This window comes from Prionailurus bengalensis, chromosome B3, assembly GCF_016509475.1.
Source record: "Prionailurus bengalensis isolate Pbe53 chromosome B3, Fcat_Pben_1.1_paternal_pri, whole genome shotgun sequence".
Lineage (NCBI taxonomy): Eukaryota > Metazoa > Chordata > Mammalia > Carnivora > Felidae > Prionailurus > Prionailurus bengalensis.
In genome coordinates this window covers 41,946,224-41,965,189 of record NC_057355.1, presented here as the reverse complement: position 1 = coordinate 41,965,189, position 18,966 = coordinate 41,946,224, and the positions used below count along the sequence as shown (strand labels likewise).

General features: G+C 43.7%; 1 protein-coding gene across 1 annotated transcript in view; it reads left to right on the top strand.

The window, feature by feature from the left end:
* The first annotated feature begins 4,438 nt into the window (after positions 1 to 4,438).
* The window catches only part of RAB8B (RAB8B, member RAS oncogene family), a 56,958-nt gene continuing 42,430 nt past the window's right edge, over positions 4,439 to 18,966 (top strand). The window contains exon 1 of the mRNA XM_043555238.1: positions 4,439 to 4,651. Within this exon, the coding sequence (XP_043411173.1) occupies positions 4,528 to 4,651 (124 nt within the window). The 5' untranslated portion in view covers positions 4,439 to 4,527. The remainder of the gene's footprint in view (positions 4,652 to 18,966) is intronic.

Sequence of the window (18,966 nt, the reverse complement as noted above, 5' to 3'; positions counted from 1 at the left end):
AGGGAGAAGACAAAGAAGTACACAAACTATTAGATAACAGAGAGAGAACTTATTCAATGGCTGAGTCATCAGCCAGGGAAAATAATCACCATGAAGGACATCTTTGTAGCCCACCGGGACAGCTGTGCTCAACAGATGGCAGAGGACCAGAACCCAAGAGTGCTTGGACAGAAGCGTCAACACTGCTGGGTGCAGACAGATGATCAGAAGCTGCTTTGCCCCTAGTGTTTCAGGACTGTGTAAGCTCCTGGATTCGTATAGGATATAATTAAGAGGAGGAAAAGCCCCAATAATGATAGACACCAGTTTTTCCAGCCCTTGACAGGTAGGGTCTCAGCCAAATTTAATTTCACTTAGGCAGTTAAGAAAGGTAACTCTTCTTACACTCAAGTGCTATAGAGCAATTCAAAACAGTTAAAGAGTGCTTGAATAAATTTGAAATTTTGCCTAGAGAACACACAGACCCTCAAGAATATGTGTAGATTCTTGGGAGCCTTTGATCCCCCCTATGAATAAACTGTGAGATGTGAATAATACCCTTGGAATTGTGCAACATGGTGGTCCTGAGGAAAGCCAGTCCAAGGACATGGTGAACACGTAGAGGAGGGCAACAACAAGAAAATACAGGAAAATGAACTAAAGCTCTGTTCAAAACCAGCCTGAAGCTCACACAGACCTCCCACCATTCAGACCTCCTTTCAGTATCATTGCCCCACCTCATCAGGAGATTCACAGGGAAGAACTCAGGTTGTACAACAATGTTACTTAGAGAACAGATTTGGTGGTAGGCACAGCTCGGCCTTACGTCCACCTCTTTGGCTGGAGGAGTAGAGTACCCTGATTCACAGCCATCAGTGGGGGAGGAGCACTTACCAAAAGCAGGAAGAAAGAGTGCTGGCCTCACAAAAACCACAGAGAGTAAACTCCTTGGACATCGAGATTTCTGTAAGTCAAGCTGCCATGTAGATGTTAACCTTATCAAAGGCTTCAGTAAATATTTACAGAATCAGATTGAATGTGCTGGTCTTCCTAGTGCTCTGCAGTGATGTAGCATTTCAAAGATGGGTCTGGGCAACTGGCAAAAAATACTGATGTGGTTTCCTCAGAGCACAGTAGCATGGGTTTTTTGAAAGGGGTCACCAATGCCACTGGGAGAAAGAAAGCAAGGTGGCAATCAGTGATCGGTTACACGTGGTACTCTCAGCTCTATAAATAAACTTAGTGTCCAGTCCTTTGAGCAAAGTACCCTGATTTTAAAAAAAATTTTTTTTAATGTTTATTTATTTTTGAGAGAGAGAGACAGAGTGTGAGTAGGGAGGGACAAAGAGAGAGAGGGAGACACAGAATCCAAAGCAGGCTCCAGGCTTATGAGCTGTTAAGCACAGAGTCCGACACGGAACTCAAACCCACGAACTGTGAGATCATGACCTGAGCCGAAGTTGGACGCTTAACTGACTGAACCACCCAGGTGCCTCTTGATATAATAGTACTGTGCCTACCACCAAATCTGTTCTCTAAGTAACATTGTTGTACAAATTTAAAAATTAATAATGCATCAAGAGAAAAATTTGAATTCTTCTTGAAATAGGGCCCACATATCAAAATTTGTGAATGGTTCAACAGTGATGCACAGACTTACCACCTAGAAAGTCCCAATATTATATACTTGGTAATAGAGAAAAACCAGGGAAGTGAAAATAAGACAGATTTTTTTTTTTAATTCCCATCAATTAAAAAAATTCCCCTAAGGAAATTTAGGGACTTTAAAACTCCTAACTCTAACTTTTTTTTCTTTTTTTTTTTTTCTTTAGAGAGAGAGAGAGCAAGCAGGAGAGGGGCAGGAGAGGGAGAGGGAGAGAGAGAATCTTAAGCAGGCTCCATGGCCAGTGCAGAACTTGATCTCACCACTGTGAGATCATGACCTGAGTCAAAAATCAAGAGTCAGATGCTTTCCTAACTGAGACACCCAGGTGCCCCAACTTCTTTTCCGAACTTAAGTTCTATACCACATCTGTATGTTCTTATTCATACAGAAAAAGAATGGCAACAGTTGCATGCAGATAGTAGGACTAAAATTTATTTAAAATCAATACACATTTTATAAAAGAAAGATTTCACTGGTCTTTGAAGATTTTTTTTTCCTACTTCTTTCTCAGAATGAAGGTGCAGGTATAGAACTGAGCTGTTCACACTTGTACAGCCCTGGTTGAGGCCAAATTCACAGACTTGCGCAAGAACTGACTGGGGCAAGGAGCCTCAGCCTGTGCCAGAGGACAGAGCCCTTCCCTTAACGGGGCAGAAACTGACACTGACCTCCTTAGACCTTTGTTTCCATCAGGCAGGCTCTAGGAACTAGACACTTTATTAGCAGCAACTCTCTGGGTACTGTATTACCAATAAGTGTGAGTTAATGACACATTTCATCTTTTTTCTACATGGAAGGTGAAGGCCAATACTAAGACCAACCAAATCTTCTGCCACAAGACTAAGAATAGAGTATCACTGACACTGTATATAAAGTCACAAGCCACTCGAGGTGTTTTAGAAAAGCCTGCTGTCGGGGAGCCTGGGTGGCTCAATCGGCTGAGCGTCCAACTTCAGCTTAGGTCATGATCTCACAGTTTGTGGGTTGGACCCCCACATCGGGCTTTGCACTGACAACTCAGAGCCTTCTTTGGATTCTCTGTCTCCCTCTCTCTCTGCCTTTCCTCCCCACCCCCCTCAAAAATAAACATTAAAAGAAAGGAAGGAGGGAAAGAAGGAAGGAAGGAAGAAAAGTGTGACATCTTGTTTACTGTCCCAAGTGTTTTCCTTATTCCACTAATGGTTGAGTCCACTGGTTTCCTTAATAACCTCCTCTAACCTTCCATAAGGTATTTCCTTAGATCTAAGGTAAATGCCTAGGCCAGTTGTTCTCCAATATTTTGGCCTCAGGACCCCTTTATCCTCTTAAGAATTATTGAGGTGGGGGTGCCTAGGGGCTCAGTCGGTTGAGCCACCAACTCATGATTTCTGCTCAGATCATGATCCCAAGGTCGTGGGATCAAGCCCTGCATGTCTCTGGGCTCCTTGCTGAGCATGGAGCCTGCTTAAGATTGTCTCTCTCTCCCCCTGTCCCTCTCCCCGCTCTCTTTCTCTAAAATAAAAAAAAAAATTATTGAGTACTCTGAAGAGCTTTTGTTCATGTGGGTCTTATCTGTAGGTATTTGACATATTAGAAGTTAAAACTGAGAAGAGAGAAGAGATGGGAGATTGAACCCTGACTGGATGAAGCCTCTGGTCCTAGACCTCCTTAGCCATTCCTTGCCCTGTGGCTTTACTTGAGCCAGGAAACTTCCCTTCCAGGAGAACTTGTTCTGGTTGGGTTTCTGCCAGTAGCAAACGAAAGAGGCCTTAATGATACATCCACAAAACAATTACAGAATAGTCTAAAACAGTAAATAAAGGATTACATTGAGTATGACAATGCTGCCCCCCCCCCCCTTCATTTGTCATCCATGGAGAGAGAGGGCTTAAGAAGGTAACTATCACCACAAACATTTATGTTAGGTATTTCATTTAATTTTCTTTACAACCCTATGAAATGCTTGTTTTATGCCCATTTTACAGATGAGAAAACTGGGGCGCAGAGACTGAACAGCTGAGTCGCTGAGCCAAGACAAAATCCGATTCTCATTCCCAACGTCATAGTTCGGGCCTCGCATAATGATTTTCATTTTATAGGACATAGACCTGTAGCACAAGCCTTAATATTTTCAATTTCTCGATTTTTTTTATCCATCCTCTTGCCTTGGGAGGGGAGCGGTCTGCACAACAGATCTCTAAAATACCAATTGTATTTGGCTCTGGTCTGTGTGCCGTGAAGAGAACACAGCTGAGGTTCAAGTTAGAACGGCAATCATTCTTTTGGAGATCTGTAACTGAGGAGCTGCGGGAGGGGGCTTGGGGTGGTGCTGATAAGGAACTGCAGGAGAAGCCAGATAACGCACTCTGCAGATAATCCACAGGCTGCGCCACAGCAGCATGAAGCAAAGAAAGCATCTCTGCTCCGGGTCCGGACCGGAGACATACGGAGTCGTGGGACTCAGATTCCGAGGTCTGGATTTGAAAGGCGCCCACACACAAAGAAAACGGTGAACTTGAGTTCCAGCGACACTACGCGCAGAGTTCGAAAGGGGACCCTCCTTCCCGGCAGGGGTGGAAACGTCTAATCCACCAGGTCACCGAGCCCCGAGCAGATCCTCTTTTATCCCTTGGGGCTGCTCGGACAGCCCGCGCTGGGCACGCCCGAGACTCCTCAAAGGAACTACAAATCCCATCAAGCCCTGGGACGCGGGCGGTGATGACGAAGCCCCCTCGGATTGGCCGCGTGGGGCGGGGCGCGCAGGCCTTCTCCAAGGGAAGGGGCGGGTCTCAGGGCGGGGCGAGCGGTGGTGGCTCGGCGGACACGCCCCCTCGCCCGCGGCCCCCTCCCCGCCTCTCTCCGCCGCTTCTCTAGCTCCCCGGTCAGAGGGCCGGAGCGAGAAGATGGCGAAGACGTACGATTATCTGTTCAAGCTGCTGCTGATCGGCGACTCGGGGGTGGGCAAGACTTGCCTCCTATTCCGCTTCTCCGAGGACGCCTTCAACACCACCTTCATCTCCACCATCGGTGAGGGAGGGGCCGCGGCCGGGGACAGAGAGTGAGATGTGGGGGGCGGGTGCAAGGCGGCGGGGGAGAGGGCTGGACGAGGGCTTGGGAGCCCCAGGGAGGGGACCCCGGGGACGGCAGGGTGGCGAGGGCAGTGGGAGAGGGTGAAGGCGTGAGGGAGAGGGGCGGGCGGGGACGTGAGGCTGGGGAGGGGGGAGGTGAAGAGGGAACTTGGGGGCAAAGGAAGGGGAACCAGAGGAACAAGGACTGAGGGTATTGGGGGAAATTAGAGGGTTGGGGGAGTGACAGGGAAGGGTCTTAGCAGGACAAAGTGATTGGAGCGGGGGGGGGGGGCACACGAAATCTCATGGAGAAAGAGAAGGGGATAGTGGGTGTGAAATGGATTAAAAGACAGGAAAGAGGAAGGAAATATGAAGGGGGAAATGAAGCTTTGGGGGGAGTAGGAGGGACGTGAAGTAAAAGAAGGGAGGACATCAGGGACAAGAGAGGTGAGAACCCGACAATCGGAAGGGAATTCAGGGGAATGAGTGATCAGGAGGTGAGGGATTGGGGGCACTGGCCGCAAGAGGTCTGGATCCCTCCTCCTGGGAGGGGCAGAACAAAATTGCAGGATGGGGAGCACAGTTCAGGGGGCCAGAGTGAGGATAGGTGGTGGAGAAAGTAAAAGAGAGCTGGGTGTGAGACAGGAGGCAAAAGGGGAAGCGGAATATACAGTTGAGAGGGTGTACAGAGAAGACGGAGAAAATGGGAAAGGGAGGGGAAATGGAAAGTGTGGGGCACAGGACTTTCTGCAGTAACCGAAAACACTGCTTACCATTTTCTCCCTCTTCTTCCTTCGGATCAAGTGCCAGAGAAAGAGCAAAAAGTGACTAAGGGTGGAATAATGTCTACAGGATATTAAATTGTTGTGTGAGTGTTAACGGGTGTTAAGAGAATTGGTGACTCTTGGGAATGGTGTGGTCAGGAAAATATGGTTCACTCCTTTACTACCATCGCCTAAGAAGCAATACTTCCCAACTTTTTAAATTCTTGGGCTTGAATGTTTAATAACTTCTCAGCAGAGGAATTGATCTTACATTCTGCCTGCCTCCCTATGCATTTTGCTTTGGTTTTAATTATTACTTGCTAAATGAATCACAACATGCACTGTACCCCCACCCCCCACCCCCCCCAGTTGCTTTCAATTGATTCAGTTTTTCCTGATCTTGGTTGGGAGCTGTCCTTTCTACTTTTGTACTGGCAAGACTTTGTGTTCAGGTAAAGAGATCTCTAACTTACCATAAGCTGAAGAGCAAATCAAACTGGTGTTTTTCTTTTTTTAATTTTATTTATGTATTTTGAGAGAAAGAGCACAGGAGTGGCAGACAGAAAGGGAGAGAGAATCTCAAGCAGGCTCCGCACTGTCAGTGTGCAGCCCAGTGTGGGGTTTAAACCCATCACCCGTGAGACTATGACCCGAGCCAAAATCAAGAGTCACACGCTTAACTGACTGAGCTACCCAGGCGCCCCAAAACTGGTTGTAAGCTGCCTATACAAGTGACCTTAACATCATTTCCTTTATTAAATAGCTGCAGTTAATTAAGTACCTTAAGAATCTTAGCTTTTGGTTGGGTGATGTCTGTGGTTTCTAATAGTAGCTCACTTAAGCACCTTTCAAATGGTTCTTACAGCATATTTTGAACTACTGGGGTTATTACGGGGCTAGTGCTATGGTAATAATTGTATGTGAGTATTGTATGTTTTAAGGATTATTTACCATTAAAAAAAGAATATTTGGATATAGAGTGCTCTTAAAATTAAGAGCTGGGAAATTCTTTGGTTTGGTTGTTTGTTTGTTTGTTCTGGCCTCTTTCATATGGATTGAGTGCTCTGATTCCACCCCCCCCCCCCCCCCATGTTACGATGTCTGGGCTTAGGGAAGTTTGAGTTGCAAGTTCTTGGCAGTCATTCTTGAGTGGGACTTTTTCTTTTCTGAGGAAGCAGATTTTAAATGTCATGTCTCAAGTATATTCCCAAGAGATTTGGTGGGAGCTGTCACAGCAACCAAAAGACAGTAGTTTTTGATGCTGGTACTAATTTCAAAACCCCAAATAAACCTTTTTCACTGTTGAATGCATATTGCAGTCCAGATGGTAAAGGACAATTTCTAACAAGTGGAGTGGGTAGCCTTTTGTCCATTCTCTATGTGACCCTCCCAGAAGCATTCTCTGTGTCGAAAGTGAATGAGTCTCGCTGATGCTGTTTCTGGTAAGCTCCTTGGATGACTTTTGCTCATTTGTAATAGCTTTATTAGTAACCCCCCTTTTTTTTTTTTGCCCTAATTTTCGTTCCACATTTCCTCTAAGAGTATCTGCTTCCTTTTGTGATAGGAGCTTTTAAAAATTACTTTTCATGTTGTTGGCTTAGAATCTTTCTTGTGTGGATTTTTTTTTTTTTTTTTTATTGCAATTGGTTCGGTGAAGGGTTGCAGCCATGAAGGCAGGAATACCAGTATCCTGAAACTGTGTAGAACAGAGGGGAGACGTTAAATGGGGTGAGTCTCATATGTGATCTTTCTCTTTATATTTTCTGTGGGGTGGATGTGGTTAAAAGAGGCTCTGAGCTGTGTCTTCAGTTGACGTGGAGGAGGGGAAATCCATGCCTCTTACTTAGCCCCAGAACCCAACAGGAAGTGGTATCACACTGCCTTCAAACAGCAGGAAAACTTGTATACCTGAAACCTAATGCTTTGCACTTGAAATTAAGCTGGGAAAAGAAGGTGAATGTTAACACCATTCTAGTAAAAAAAAGTTCCACACATTCTTCACTAACCACAAACGTAGGCTTGGAGTGTCCACATCTCTAACAGCCATATCCACTCCCCCTCCCCACCTCCTCCCCCATCCCCAGGTGATCTGAAGTTGTTGAGGTAAGAGTTGGTGGTCTATCTCCTTCCAGTCATAATTGTTTTTTGAGGTACCCAATTGTGTAAGTTCCTGGGTTTCTCCTAGGTTCTGCTACAGCCTTGCTGACAAAACTTGATAAGGTCAACGTCACAGGAAAGAGTCATTTCTTAATGCCTGAGGGGTGTGTGTGTGTGTGTGTGTGTGTTTGTGTGCGTATGTGCGCGCGCTCGTGCTTTGGTACCTACGTATGTGTGCTTGTTTCTCCCCATGAGGATACACGTTAAGTCTTAATTTTGCTCTGTCAAAGTGGAAGTCATTTTTTAAAAAAGGCATCTGCCATCCGTAGACCCTGTTTGATAGTGGTTCGGCCATCACGACAGGAAGGAGACAGTCATTTTGATTACAGATACTGTTGTCTCACACACACAAGAACTTTCTTCTTACTTCTCTAAGGTCCTGCTACCTTCTCTGATACCCTGGCTTCCCTCATTTCCTTTCTGCTCTTGGGGGTGGTGGAGGGTACATTTTCTCTCACCTGACCTATTGGGGATCTTTCAGTGTATCAGTCAGATAATATTTGTTGACTATTGAGTAGGGATGTTTTATCCGCTTGAAATTATAGGCCCGGTGCCTAGGACCAAGCAGCCTTTCAGTTCAGATGTTTGAGAACTGAACAAAGTTTTTCGATTAGCTCCCCCAAACCTCTTATGTAATCATAATTAATGTTTTTTTTTATTTAAAAAAATTTTTTTTTCAACGTTTATTTATTTTTGTGACAGAGAGTGACAGAGCATGAACGGGGGAGGGGCAGAGAGAGAGGGAGACACAGAATCGGAAACAGGCTCCAGGCTCTGAGCCACCAGCCCAGAGCCTGACGCGGGGCTCGAACTCTCGGACCGCGAGATCGTGACCTGGCTGAAGTCGGACGCTTAACCGACTGCGCCACCCAGGCGCCCCATAATTAATGTTTAATTAAATGTCTGTAAAATGTGACATTGAGACACTTAGGAAACAGTAGTACGGTCTGCTCTGCATCCTGATTCCTATGGGATGTGGGTGCAGTTTATTATCCGTATGAGGCCATACTGACACCTTGGAAAGGCCTGTCCTGAGCAAGGTACTGATGGAACAGAAAGAGAAAACCTAGCCCTGTCCTTTGACTGGACAGCGTGAGCGTCTTCCCCTGGCTATCTCTCCCCTGCCCTCCCCCCTTCTTCCTGTTAGGGTATTTCCTGAGTGGTTTCGTTATTTAGTTTAGTCATAGTTTGACAGCAGAGAGTTAGAAATTATCTACTTTATACCCTTGCCCCAATCTTGTAAATAGGAGCACGAAGGTGAAGTTGACAGCGTCAAGATCACGCAGCCGGGAGCAGCAGAGCTTCTAGTGAAGCCCCGAGTTCAAGTCTGTGTCACTTTTCACATTTGAGCTGCTGCTAGTTTTGATCATCTCCATAAATCCAAGTCACCGCCTTTCCTAGGGAGGAATTAGATTTTGCACATGCATTTTTCTGTGAGGAATTTCTGCTGGGATAACTCAGCACATTATAGCTGTCCTTTGCCCTTTCTTTTGTGTCCATAGTTTCAGATTGGGAGATCAAAGTGCATCCTGTCATTAAAGTTCCTTCCATGTGCAAAATAACTAATGAAATCATGTTAATGGCAGTGTGCTGGTTAATTGTCGCTGCCTGGTCTCATCAGGGCACTTTTCCATGTTTTATTCTGTAACAGTGCATTTTTTTTTTCTTGGATTTGCTTTTCCTAAAATCAGGGCTTGGCAAACTGTGGCCCCCAGGCCAAATGTGGCTTGCAGATTTTGTGCCATCAATAAGCAAAGAATGCTTGTTAACGTTTCTAAAGAGTTATTAAAAAATAAAACAAAGAAGAATATGCAACAGAGACCATATGTGTTCTACAAAGCTTAAAAATATTTACTCACTGTTCCTTTATAGAAAAAGTGTGTCGACCCCAGCTTCAAATTAAAAACTGTTTTTGGTTGGTAGCAATTCAAGGCTTTTATCAAGACTTATTGACTGAAAAACAAACTTTGTCATATTTACATTTTTATCCAGGATGTTATCAACATTTGGCCGAGCATAATCCAGATATGTAGAGCAAGTTGATTTTAATTTTCATAGTTGTTTTCCTTGGTTTCAGACTCTCAAACAAAACTATGCAAGGAACATGCAACTTCAAATTGAACACTTTGTACATAAAGCTTCATTTTAATGTCATCGTGTTCTTTCAAAGCTGTCAGTAGGTTTTCCATCTAAGTGATAGCTTTGATAACCGTACTATTTCAGAAAAAGTAGAACTTACTGCTTGATAATAAAGGGTTAAACTTACCTCCTCAATCAGTGTTTTAGTGCATGAGAAAAGCCATCCAACATATTAAGAATGGGTGTGGGGAAACTGAGTCTTGGATACAATATGGATATGTCCTAAGAATAAGTGTACTTTAAAAAGAGTTTTGCCAACTGTTCTATGTGGCCGCAAATCAGGGAGGAGGTTCTCTGGGCAACAGCACTGGCATTGTCTGGACCCACTGAGAAAGCTGGAGGGAAACAGGTTTGGATATTGTCTTAGGGGGAAATAAGTCTAGCCTTTGAAGACCAGGACAAATTTAGCAGTTGATCTGTGAATTAAATCCCATAACTGAATCTGAAAAGAACCATGGAGCCAGAAGTGGAAGACCAGGGGGCTGCTGGCGTGGCCTGAGGCTGGCTCTAGTCTCGGTCGGCCTGCCTGCACACACAGCCATCTGGGGCTCAGCTCTCTTGGGTGTAGTAGAATTGGGAATATTTTGCAGGAAAGAGATTTCATACAGGATGAGGGGAGGGTTGGAGTGGGGATGGAGAAGTAGATTTTCAGGGGTGAGTAAGATTGTGGAACATAACATAATAGGGAGTTTGTGAAATGCAAGTAACCGATCAAGTGGACTGGTTCATGTTTGGTGTTAGGGAGATATACGGCAAATTAGGAGGAGCAGTGGGGTCTGCGATCCGTTCATGTCCTGGCATCTGCCGTTCCTAGTGTTCTGGCCTTGGTGAGTCACTTGTCCTTCTAGGCCTTAGTTCTTTCATCTCTAATAGAGTCTAATAATATTATACCAACTTTTCAGGGTTGCTGTGAATTGCCTAGGGGCAGGAATCAAGCCTTTATTCACCTTTTAAATCTCCAAGGCCTGTATTAAATGACTCATCAACTGAACGAATGAATGGCTGGATGGATGAATTGTGAAAGCACTGTATGAGCTCTACAGCATTGCTTGAGTTTTGGTTATTATTCCCTTCCATAGTATTATAATTACAGTATGTCTGAGATAAGATCAAAAGGGCTTAATCTGAATTCTTAACTCAAGAATGCCAGTAGAAAACGTAAAGGGACGTTTTAGACTAGGTACGATATTACTTATCTTTCAGTCTCCATAATAAGCTGTTTAACACCCCGCTTCCCACCCCCCACTGACATAAATACCAAATGGAAAATGAGTGGCATCACTGGGTTTGCTTCAGAAGAGCTTTCAGCTTTGTCTCTGCCCATTAGCTTCACACAATGCAACAGATGCCTGTTAACAGTTTCATGCCCAGTTTTAATTAGCAGATGGAGCTCTGTTTGTGTCTGTATCCTGCCTCGCGCTTGTTTGAATGACAAGGTAGCGAGTGGATTGGAACCAGGCTGGGCATTTGGGTTGAATAAAGCCAAATTCTGTTTTTCAAAAGATGAATATAAATATTTATTGTATAGAACTTCTTGTGTATCTCACCAGAGTGGCATAGCGTCTAGAGTAAAACTAATGTTTGCAGTTACGTTTTCTGCTCTTATTGCCACTTTAAAATTACATCAGGTAGAAAAAAAATTACCATTTTTACGGCTTCAGTGAAGGCTTTACTGTCATCAAGTGGCTTTCTTTGAAGACCCATTTCAATATCTTGGCATGGTGTGTTGAGGCATATGCAGAGCCGGGCTGAAATAGACTTCAGCACGAATGCCAGGGCTGGCTGGTTGGTAGTGGCCCCCCGGCATGCTGCCTGGTGTGGAGTTCTGAGCTCCTAACTAAGCTCACCAAGACCAAGGGCCCGATGGATTCCTGACCTCTGCGGTGGTGACTAAGGGAGAGAATGGGTGGTGTTGCCCTACACATTTGCCGTCTCTTTTCTCAAGTGAATGGGTAGCTATTTGTGGTCCATCCTGTTAGGGCTAAATTTCAGTAGTGAAAATGTTACCCTGGAATGATAATTGGATATACTGTATGTAGAAATGTGTCCTTTTCCTCTGCTCGGTTTTGTGTTTGGGGATTTGTCTCATTTTGAGTTGAATTAATAAGAACCTTAATGGAAGGTGCCTGATTGTCTTTAGAGGAAGAAGTGTTGCAAAGCAACATAAAGTGGTGGAAACAATTGGAAACTGTTCTCTGCAGCCGACCTGTTAACTTGGCTGCAATGAAACACCTATTTTCTTGGTGTGTTGACTGTAGCATTCTGCATCAGTTTAATTAGGCACTCTGGTACTTACCTGTAGCTGAACCTTGGGACATTTTCCGAGTAGCTCTCCTTCCTCAGCCCAGAATTTTAATTCTTGGTACCCAGGAAAAAATGCTAAAGCTCTCTATGTCCTCATGTCCATCAAATTTAGTCTTGCTAGCATTAAGAGACAGGCTATGGCAGTGCTAGTCGCAGCCCTGTGACAGCATTACAGGACTGAAGAGCACTTTGCAAATGCCGGGTTAGGTATGAAATCCCGCCTCATCATGATAAACACAACCACAAAGCAGTTAAGCAACTTGTAGTGTTGCATAGCTTTCTGCTGGCAGAGCTGAGACTGGCATGACTTCCCCACATTTTGCATATTTTGGCAAAGAACTTGGCAGTAATTATTTTAATAACTTATAGATGTTTTCCTGATATATAATGTAGAGGGACAATCTCTAAAATATAATATCAAGTTTTGACGTGAGATTTAGGATGATCTATTTAAAAGTTGAATCATAAGGGGTGCCTGGGTGGCTCAATCAGTTGAGCTTCCGACTTCGGCTCAGGTCATGATCTCACGATTTGTGGGTTTATGGGCTCCGTGCTGACAGCTTAGAGCCTGGAGCCTGCTTTGGATTCTGTGTCTTTCTCTCTCTTTGCCCCTCCCCCCCACTTGTACTCTGTCTCTCTCTCTCTCTCTCTCTCTCTCTCTCTCTCAATATAAATCAACATAATAAAAATAAATAAATAAATAAAGGTTGAATGATAAGAGTTTGTTTCTTATGGCCTTGTGCAAAATTTGTCTGGAATAGGTATTACACAATATTGTAATCTCATATACACAAAAACACAAAGTCCATCACAAAAAAGAAAAAAAAAAGAATTTGCATTGTGAGCTCTCTGTGACTAACTCTACTGTAATTTGTTTGCTGCCTATGAATTTGGATGGGGTAGCTGTTTATGGTTTTCAACAAAGAATTTTTTACTTTTTCTTTTCTAAAGGTCTCTGAATAAAATCTTCAGATGGCATGGAAAATAATTTTTTATTGCGAGTCAACTCTTTCAGTTTTGGAATGATTCAGACCACGGTCTCAGTACAGTCTCCGTTAACACCTCACCCTTACCAGGGTTTGGGGAGAGGGCTTGGATTGGGAGAGGGAAGAGAGTGAAAACAACATTCTACCCTCCTCCCCCTGTCAGTTTCTCTGGCTACTCCTTTAGTCTCTTTTGCTTTTGTTAGTAGTTGGAGAAACTATTGGGTAAGGAGTTAGAAACTTCTGCCGGTAAGAGTGTGAGGACTGGGGGGTTTCTGGGTGGCCCGGTAGGTTGAGCGTCCGACTTTGGCTCAGGTCCTGATCGCATGGTTCGTTAGTTCCAGTTGCGCGTCCAGCTCTGCCCTGACAGTGCGGAGCCTGCTTGAGATTCGCTCTCTCGGCCCCTCTTCTGCTGACTTTCTTTCTTTCTCTCTCTCTCAAGATAAACTTTAAAAAAGAAAGTGTGAGGATTGGGGCGCCTGGCTGGCTTGTCGGTTAAGTGTGCGACTCTTGATCCTGGGGTTGTAAGCTCGAGCCCCACGTTGAGTGTAGATTATTTAAAAATAAAATCTTTAAAAAAGGAAATAGAGGAGCTTGGATGGCTCAGTTGGTTGCGTATCTGACTCTTGATTTCAGCTCAGGTCATGATCTCATGGTTGCTGACTTCGAGCCCCATGTTGGGCTCTGCCCTGACAGCACAGCCTGCTTGGTATTCTCTCTTCCCCTCTCTCTTTATCCCACTGCTCGCAATCTGTCTCTCCCTCTAAATAAGTAAATAAACTCTGAAAAAAACAAAAGAGTGTGAGGATTAATAGTGACTTTTGACTTCATTGCTCCCTTACATTGTTTCGAACTCATTAGTAAAATATTGGTGCCTGTCTCAGTCATAGCCAGTAACGAACAGTGACAGATGAGGTGTCATCCACAAACAAAATAATTTGAGCGAGTGTGTTTCCTATTTTGTCTACTTACTTTTGTTTTGAAAATTTCAAATCATACAGAAGCATGAAAAATTGGTGGGACAAGCAAAATAATTTCTTTTGCTTCCAGAAAATTCTATTATAATCAAATTTTAAGAAATGCATGTATATAATATCAGAGGGGTGTCTCTATCTTGGCCCTTCAGCCTTCAACTTTGATAAATACCATTACATTTTAAATTTGTTTTTTTTTTTTCAATACACGAAATTTATTGTCAGATTGGTTTCCATACAACACCCAGTGCTCATCCCAAAAGGTGCCCTCCTCAATACATTTTAAATTTGTGTTGTGATCTCAGTATGTGATTTATCACAGTTTTTATTCCAATTATCTGTTATTGCAGAATGTATAGTACTCTGAAAAACAATTGGTGCATGTTTCCAATCAGCCCTGCTTAAGCCCCTCCCCAAGGACAGTTAGACTGGGCCTGTTTTCTCATTGTGAAAGGCAGATACAGGCTTCGATGGTTTTCATAGTCTCTTCTGGCTGCATCATCCTGTGAGTCTATGAAATCAAGTAGTGTCTGTAAAGAAAAAAGGGTTTGTCCTTTCAGTGAATGACTGTGGACGAGGGTTCTTCTTGCAGGTGGACACTAGTGTCTTGATGACTTGAAGACAGAAGGAAGAAATAATGGCACTAGTTAATTCAAGCCACGCCTGTGTTGATGTTGTAAATCGGTTAAACTTTTTGTAGTCCTAAGGAGACTGCTGAAAGAATTTGAATCCTGTCTTTAAAAAATGCTTTTGCTTTGAATAATAAAGCTAAATGTCACCAGAAAAATCACCATGTGAAGGTTGTAAAGAATATTTCTGTGAGAAGAGACGCATAAAGTATTTTCAAATTCTCTCATTTTCTTCACATAAAACATGGTCAAGTAGGTGAAAAATAATCGAAAAAGGTAGGAAGCTTTTTGCTGATTAGGTATGTTGGTGCTAAATTTCCATTTGACGCTTGGGGGGCCTGAGGCCGCGGGTGCGTGGATGGCTCCAGGTCACCCAGAGCCAGGCCTTGGGTATCAGTTTTCAGACGTCAAGTCTCTTTTCTCTTGCATATCATCTGCCTTCAGTTCCCTTGCTATGAAAAGACACCAGTGGTATAGCATAACATTTGGACATTGTCAACATCCTGTAGTAAAAAATTCAGTGTTTGAACCAGGAGACGTAGGGGCCAAACACATCTCTGCCCTTGATTAGCCATTTTTTTTTGGTCAAGTCTTTTAACTTCTTCTCGTGATCTTTGCTTTCTCGCCAGTAAAAAGGAGAGACCACGGGTGGGGAGGTTGCTTACAAAGCTTAGGGTGAGAACTGCAGAGATTTTGTTAGTCATTTACTACTGTCAGAAACGAAGTCATTTTCATTTTCACTACATTCACTCCTGCAGGAACTTTATTTAGTCCCCCAATTTTGAGAGGGGGAAAGAGTAACAAGTATTCGGGCAGTTTAACACAATGATGAAGACGGCTCCAAAGTAAACATAAGAGGTTGTGAAAGCGCAGAAGAGAAAGCTTCTAGGAGGAAATGGCATCTAAGCTAAAATCAGAACCCGCAGGAGTACTTAGTTGGGTAGAATGGGAGAGTGCTGGGAAGGAGGGCTCCCCCGCTGCAGGTGTACCAGACAACTTCTGGAAGAACTCAGGACATCCGGTCTGGCTGAAGCCTCAAGTGAGGTGGGAGGTAAAGTTGAACAGAAATTAGAGGACCTGTTGTGATGGGCCTTTAAACCCGCTCCAGGGTCTGTCCTGAGAACAGCGGGGTGGGGGGGGGGGTCACTGAGGGTTTTATGCAAGAGACCAGTTAGATTAGCAGACAGTATCAGTTGCCTGTACCTCACTGTGACCCTCATGTTCAACTCCTCAATGATCACCTCTGTGGACAGAAGTTGCTATCTCCCTGTTCTAGACAAGGAAGCTAAAGTTCTGAGAGAGTAATTGACTTGATCAATCACATGAGTCTTAATGGGCCATGAGCACACTCTGTCCACAACAACCTGCTCTTCTCAGAATGGGTCCTGGAGTTTTCCATGGGGCCAAGTGTGTTGGCACTTAGGCTGGAGTAGCAGGGCCTTTCAACGGTCTGTCACAACTGTGTAAACTGACTTGAGAAGTGTATTGCACGGAAAGACGAAATCAGCCTCTCCCTCGACAAGCTCCCACGCAGCTAACGCAGACATGCGTTGCATTGCCTTTTGGCCCTGGGAGGTCAGTGGACTTGCGGTTTTGGGTTGTCTCCTGGCCTCTAACCCAATCCCTTAGGAAGCAGGCAAACGTGTGCACAGCAGAACGGGGGCAGGAAGGGACAGAGTTTAATTATGAATCCAACTCTCTTGTGAAAAGGGAACTAATTATACCAGCATCTCAGCACTGTCTCTCCACATGGGGCCGTTGGTTGTTATGCTTGTATGTTGTTGGCCTTAGATAGATGGCGATCTGCTAGGAAGAGCTGCTTTAATTGTGAGCTTCTTTCCTTTGACAAATTAAGTTTAGACTTCGTGCTAGCCTGTCCCTTTCTTTTTTTCAGGGTGAAATCGTCTCTGCTTTGGGTTCTGTTTGTAAAGCCCTGCTTGGCAGCTTTCCTCAGAATCACGGTGACATTGTAGGCCAGACTAACACCTGATTTGTTTGCTAGCCCTGAGTCTGCAGCATGCTGCTGTGGGCCAAAAAGCAGAAAGGCACAAGCAGCTAAACTTGATAAAACAAAGTCCATTTGCTAAAACCCATGAAGTTGCCTGCTGGGGATTCCCTAGGTCTCTCATTTAGCCTTTGCATTCTTGATTTTTACAGTGGTCCTTTGTTTCTCTGAGCCCTTAAAAGATCAGGAGCAGAGCTGAGATCCTCCTAGAGGCAGGCCACCAACATCAGAGAGAAAAAAGTGGCCTTGTGCTACTGTAGCGGTGGCTTTCAGTATATGACTGTGGGCAAGTCAGTAGTCAACTTCCTTGGCCTTTCCATTTCTTCAGAAGCAAAAAGGGCGTGTTGTGTTCAGTACACTCAAACGACTCTTCCAAAACTCTGATCCTAAGTGATAACCAAAGGATTCACTGACAAAGGGGAAAAATAGACTTAAGAACACGAAATAACATGGTGTAGATAAAAGAATTGGGCTGCTGAGACAAACTCTCAAGTGAAGTCCTGTTTGAGAGCCTTGGGCAAATTATTTAAGCATTTTCTTTATTGATCAAGGAAAGATGGGAACGCCCTTTTAGGTTTTTTGTTTCATTTTTTATTTTGAGAATGAAATGCATTATAGTGTGTATATTATCTTTGGTACATGGGACACACACAAAAGAGGAGTGCGTGTGAGGGAACTCAGTCCCAGTTCACTGAGGGTAGGCCCAGACAGCTGTGAGGGAGGACGCTGGCAATCCCTCAGGCTTCCTTGTTATAGCGCTTGCTTTCAATAAGAGCGAACATTTATTGAGTGTCTGCTGTATACTAGGCACAGTTCTAGGCATTTTACGTGGATTAACATTTTTCATGATTGATCCATGTAATTCACAAAACAACCTCTTAGATGCGTTGTTATTATTTCCATTTTCTAAAAGACGTAGCGGAGAAACAAAATGGTTGAATAACTTCTCTGGGGCATATAGGCCGGCAAGTAGTAAAACTGACCCAGATTTGAATCCAGGCAGTCTGGTTCCAGGGTTTGTGTTTTTAACCACTGTGCCTTTCTGTGCCACCAGCAACTCAGAAATATTAGAAAGAAAGAAAAAAAAAAAAAAAAGGTTAGTTATCTTCAAGGAAGCGGTGTCATCGTGGCACCACTTCTGACCAGTGACCAAGTGGTGACATCACCAAGTCTTTTGACCTCCTTGGTATCAGTTTTCCTTTGTTGCAGAGGATTGTTGCGAGGTGGTTTAATGATGGTACTATAGTAAAGCAGTTAGCATAGGGTCTGGCATGCAGTCAGTCTCAGTAATTACTGAAGGGTTTTGTTTTTTTCCAGGTAATTTAGGAAGCCCTTGTTGGAATCAGTTCCATAAAAATTATGAATGGGAACATTTTGGTTACTTAATGAGGTGTGCTTCAGTTTTCTAGAGAATTAGTTCTTACGGTTGAGGCCCACATGCATTTTATGAAGCTAGAATTAGAAATATTTGTCTTTAGCCTCATTGTCACAGTGGAGGTGATTGTCCCTGGCCTTAGCTGGCGTTAAAGGAGGTGTCCAAGAACAGCCCTTGACCCCAGGGGCAGCATGTCAGTGTAATGTAAGGAGCAAATTCTCTGCAGCCTCTGGCTGCTGCAGACTCCCAGGGCATCTTGAATTCTTCCTTTGGGTGAGAACAAAAACAAAAACAAAAAACAGTGCAAGATACCCTGTCTAGGAGGGACAAATGTTTCAATTTAAATATTCCAGCTCAATGTCCTCTGTTAGGGCCCTGAATTTTAAGTGGAGCGAGTTTCTGAGTGAAGTCTCCTGAATTTTAATGAGTTTGTTTGCATACATGAATTTGAACAATACATTAAATCTTGAAACACCCTCGCTGATTCTAATGGAGTAAATTACCCAACTTGAAAGTTAGTTGATAGGTTTTTCTTTACCAAATAATCAAGATGATGATGCTTTAATCTGAAAAAAGTCATTAATCACATTTTTACAATATCGATACATGCTATTAATTTCTTTTTAATCATTAAACTGTCTTATCAAGAGAACTAGGGGAGTAAATGTGTCAGTATGAGCGTGAAGCACAATTTTCCCCCTTGTGATATTTAGTACTTAATGAATGATAACATGAACATGGTAAGCATAAAACTGAAATTGGGTTTGGTTTTGTACAGTACTTTCTTTGGACCACGAGGATGAGGTGAGATGCTCTTCACTTGTTTCAGTTTTTTTAAACATTAAAAAAATATGTATAAGAGGTGACAGGGACCAGGTCATGAAGGGCCTCGAGGGCCAGTGTAAGGAGGATAGATTTTATTGTGACTGTAGTTGAAATAACAT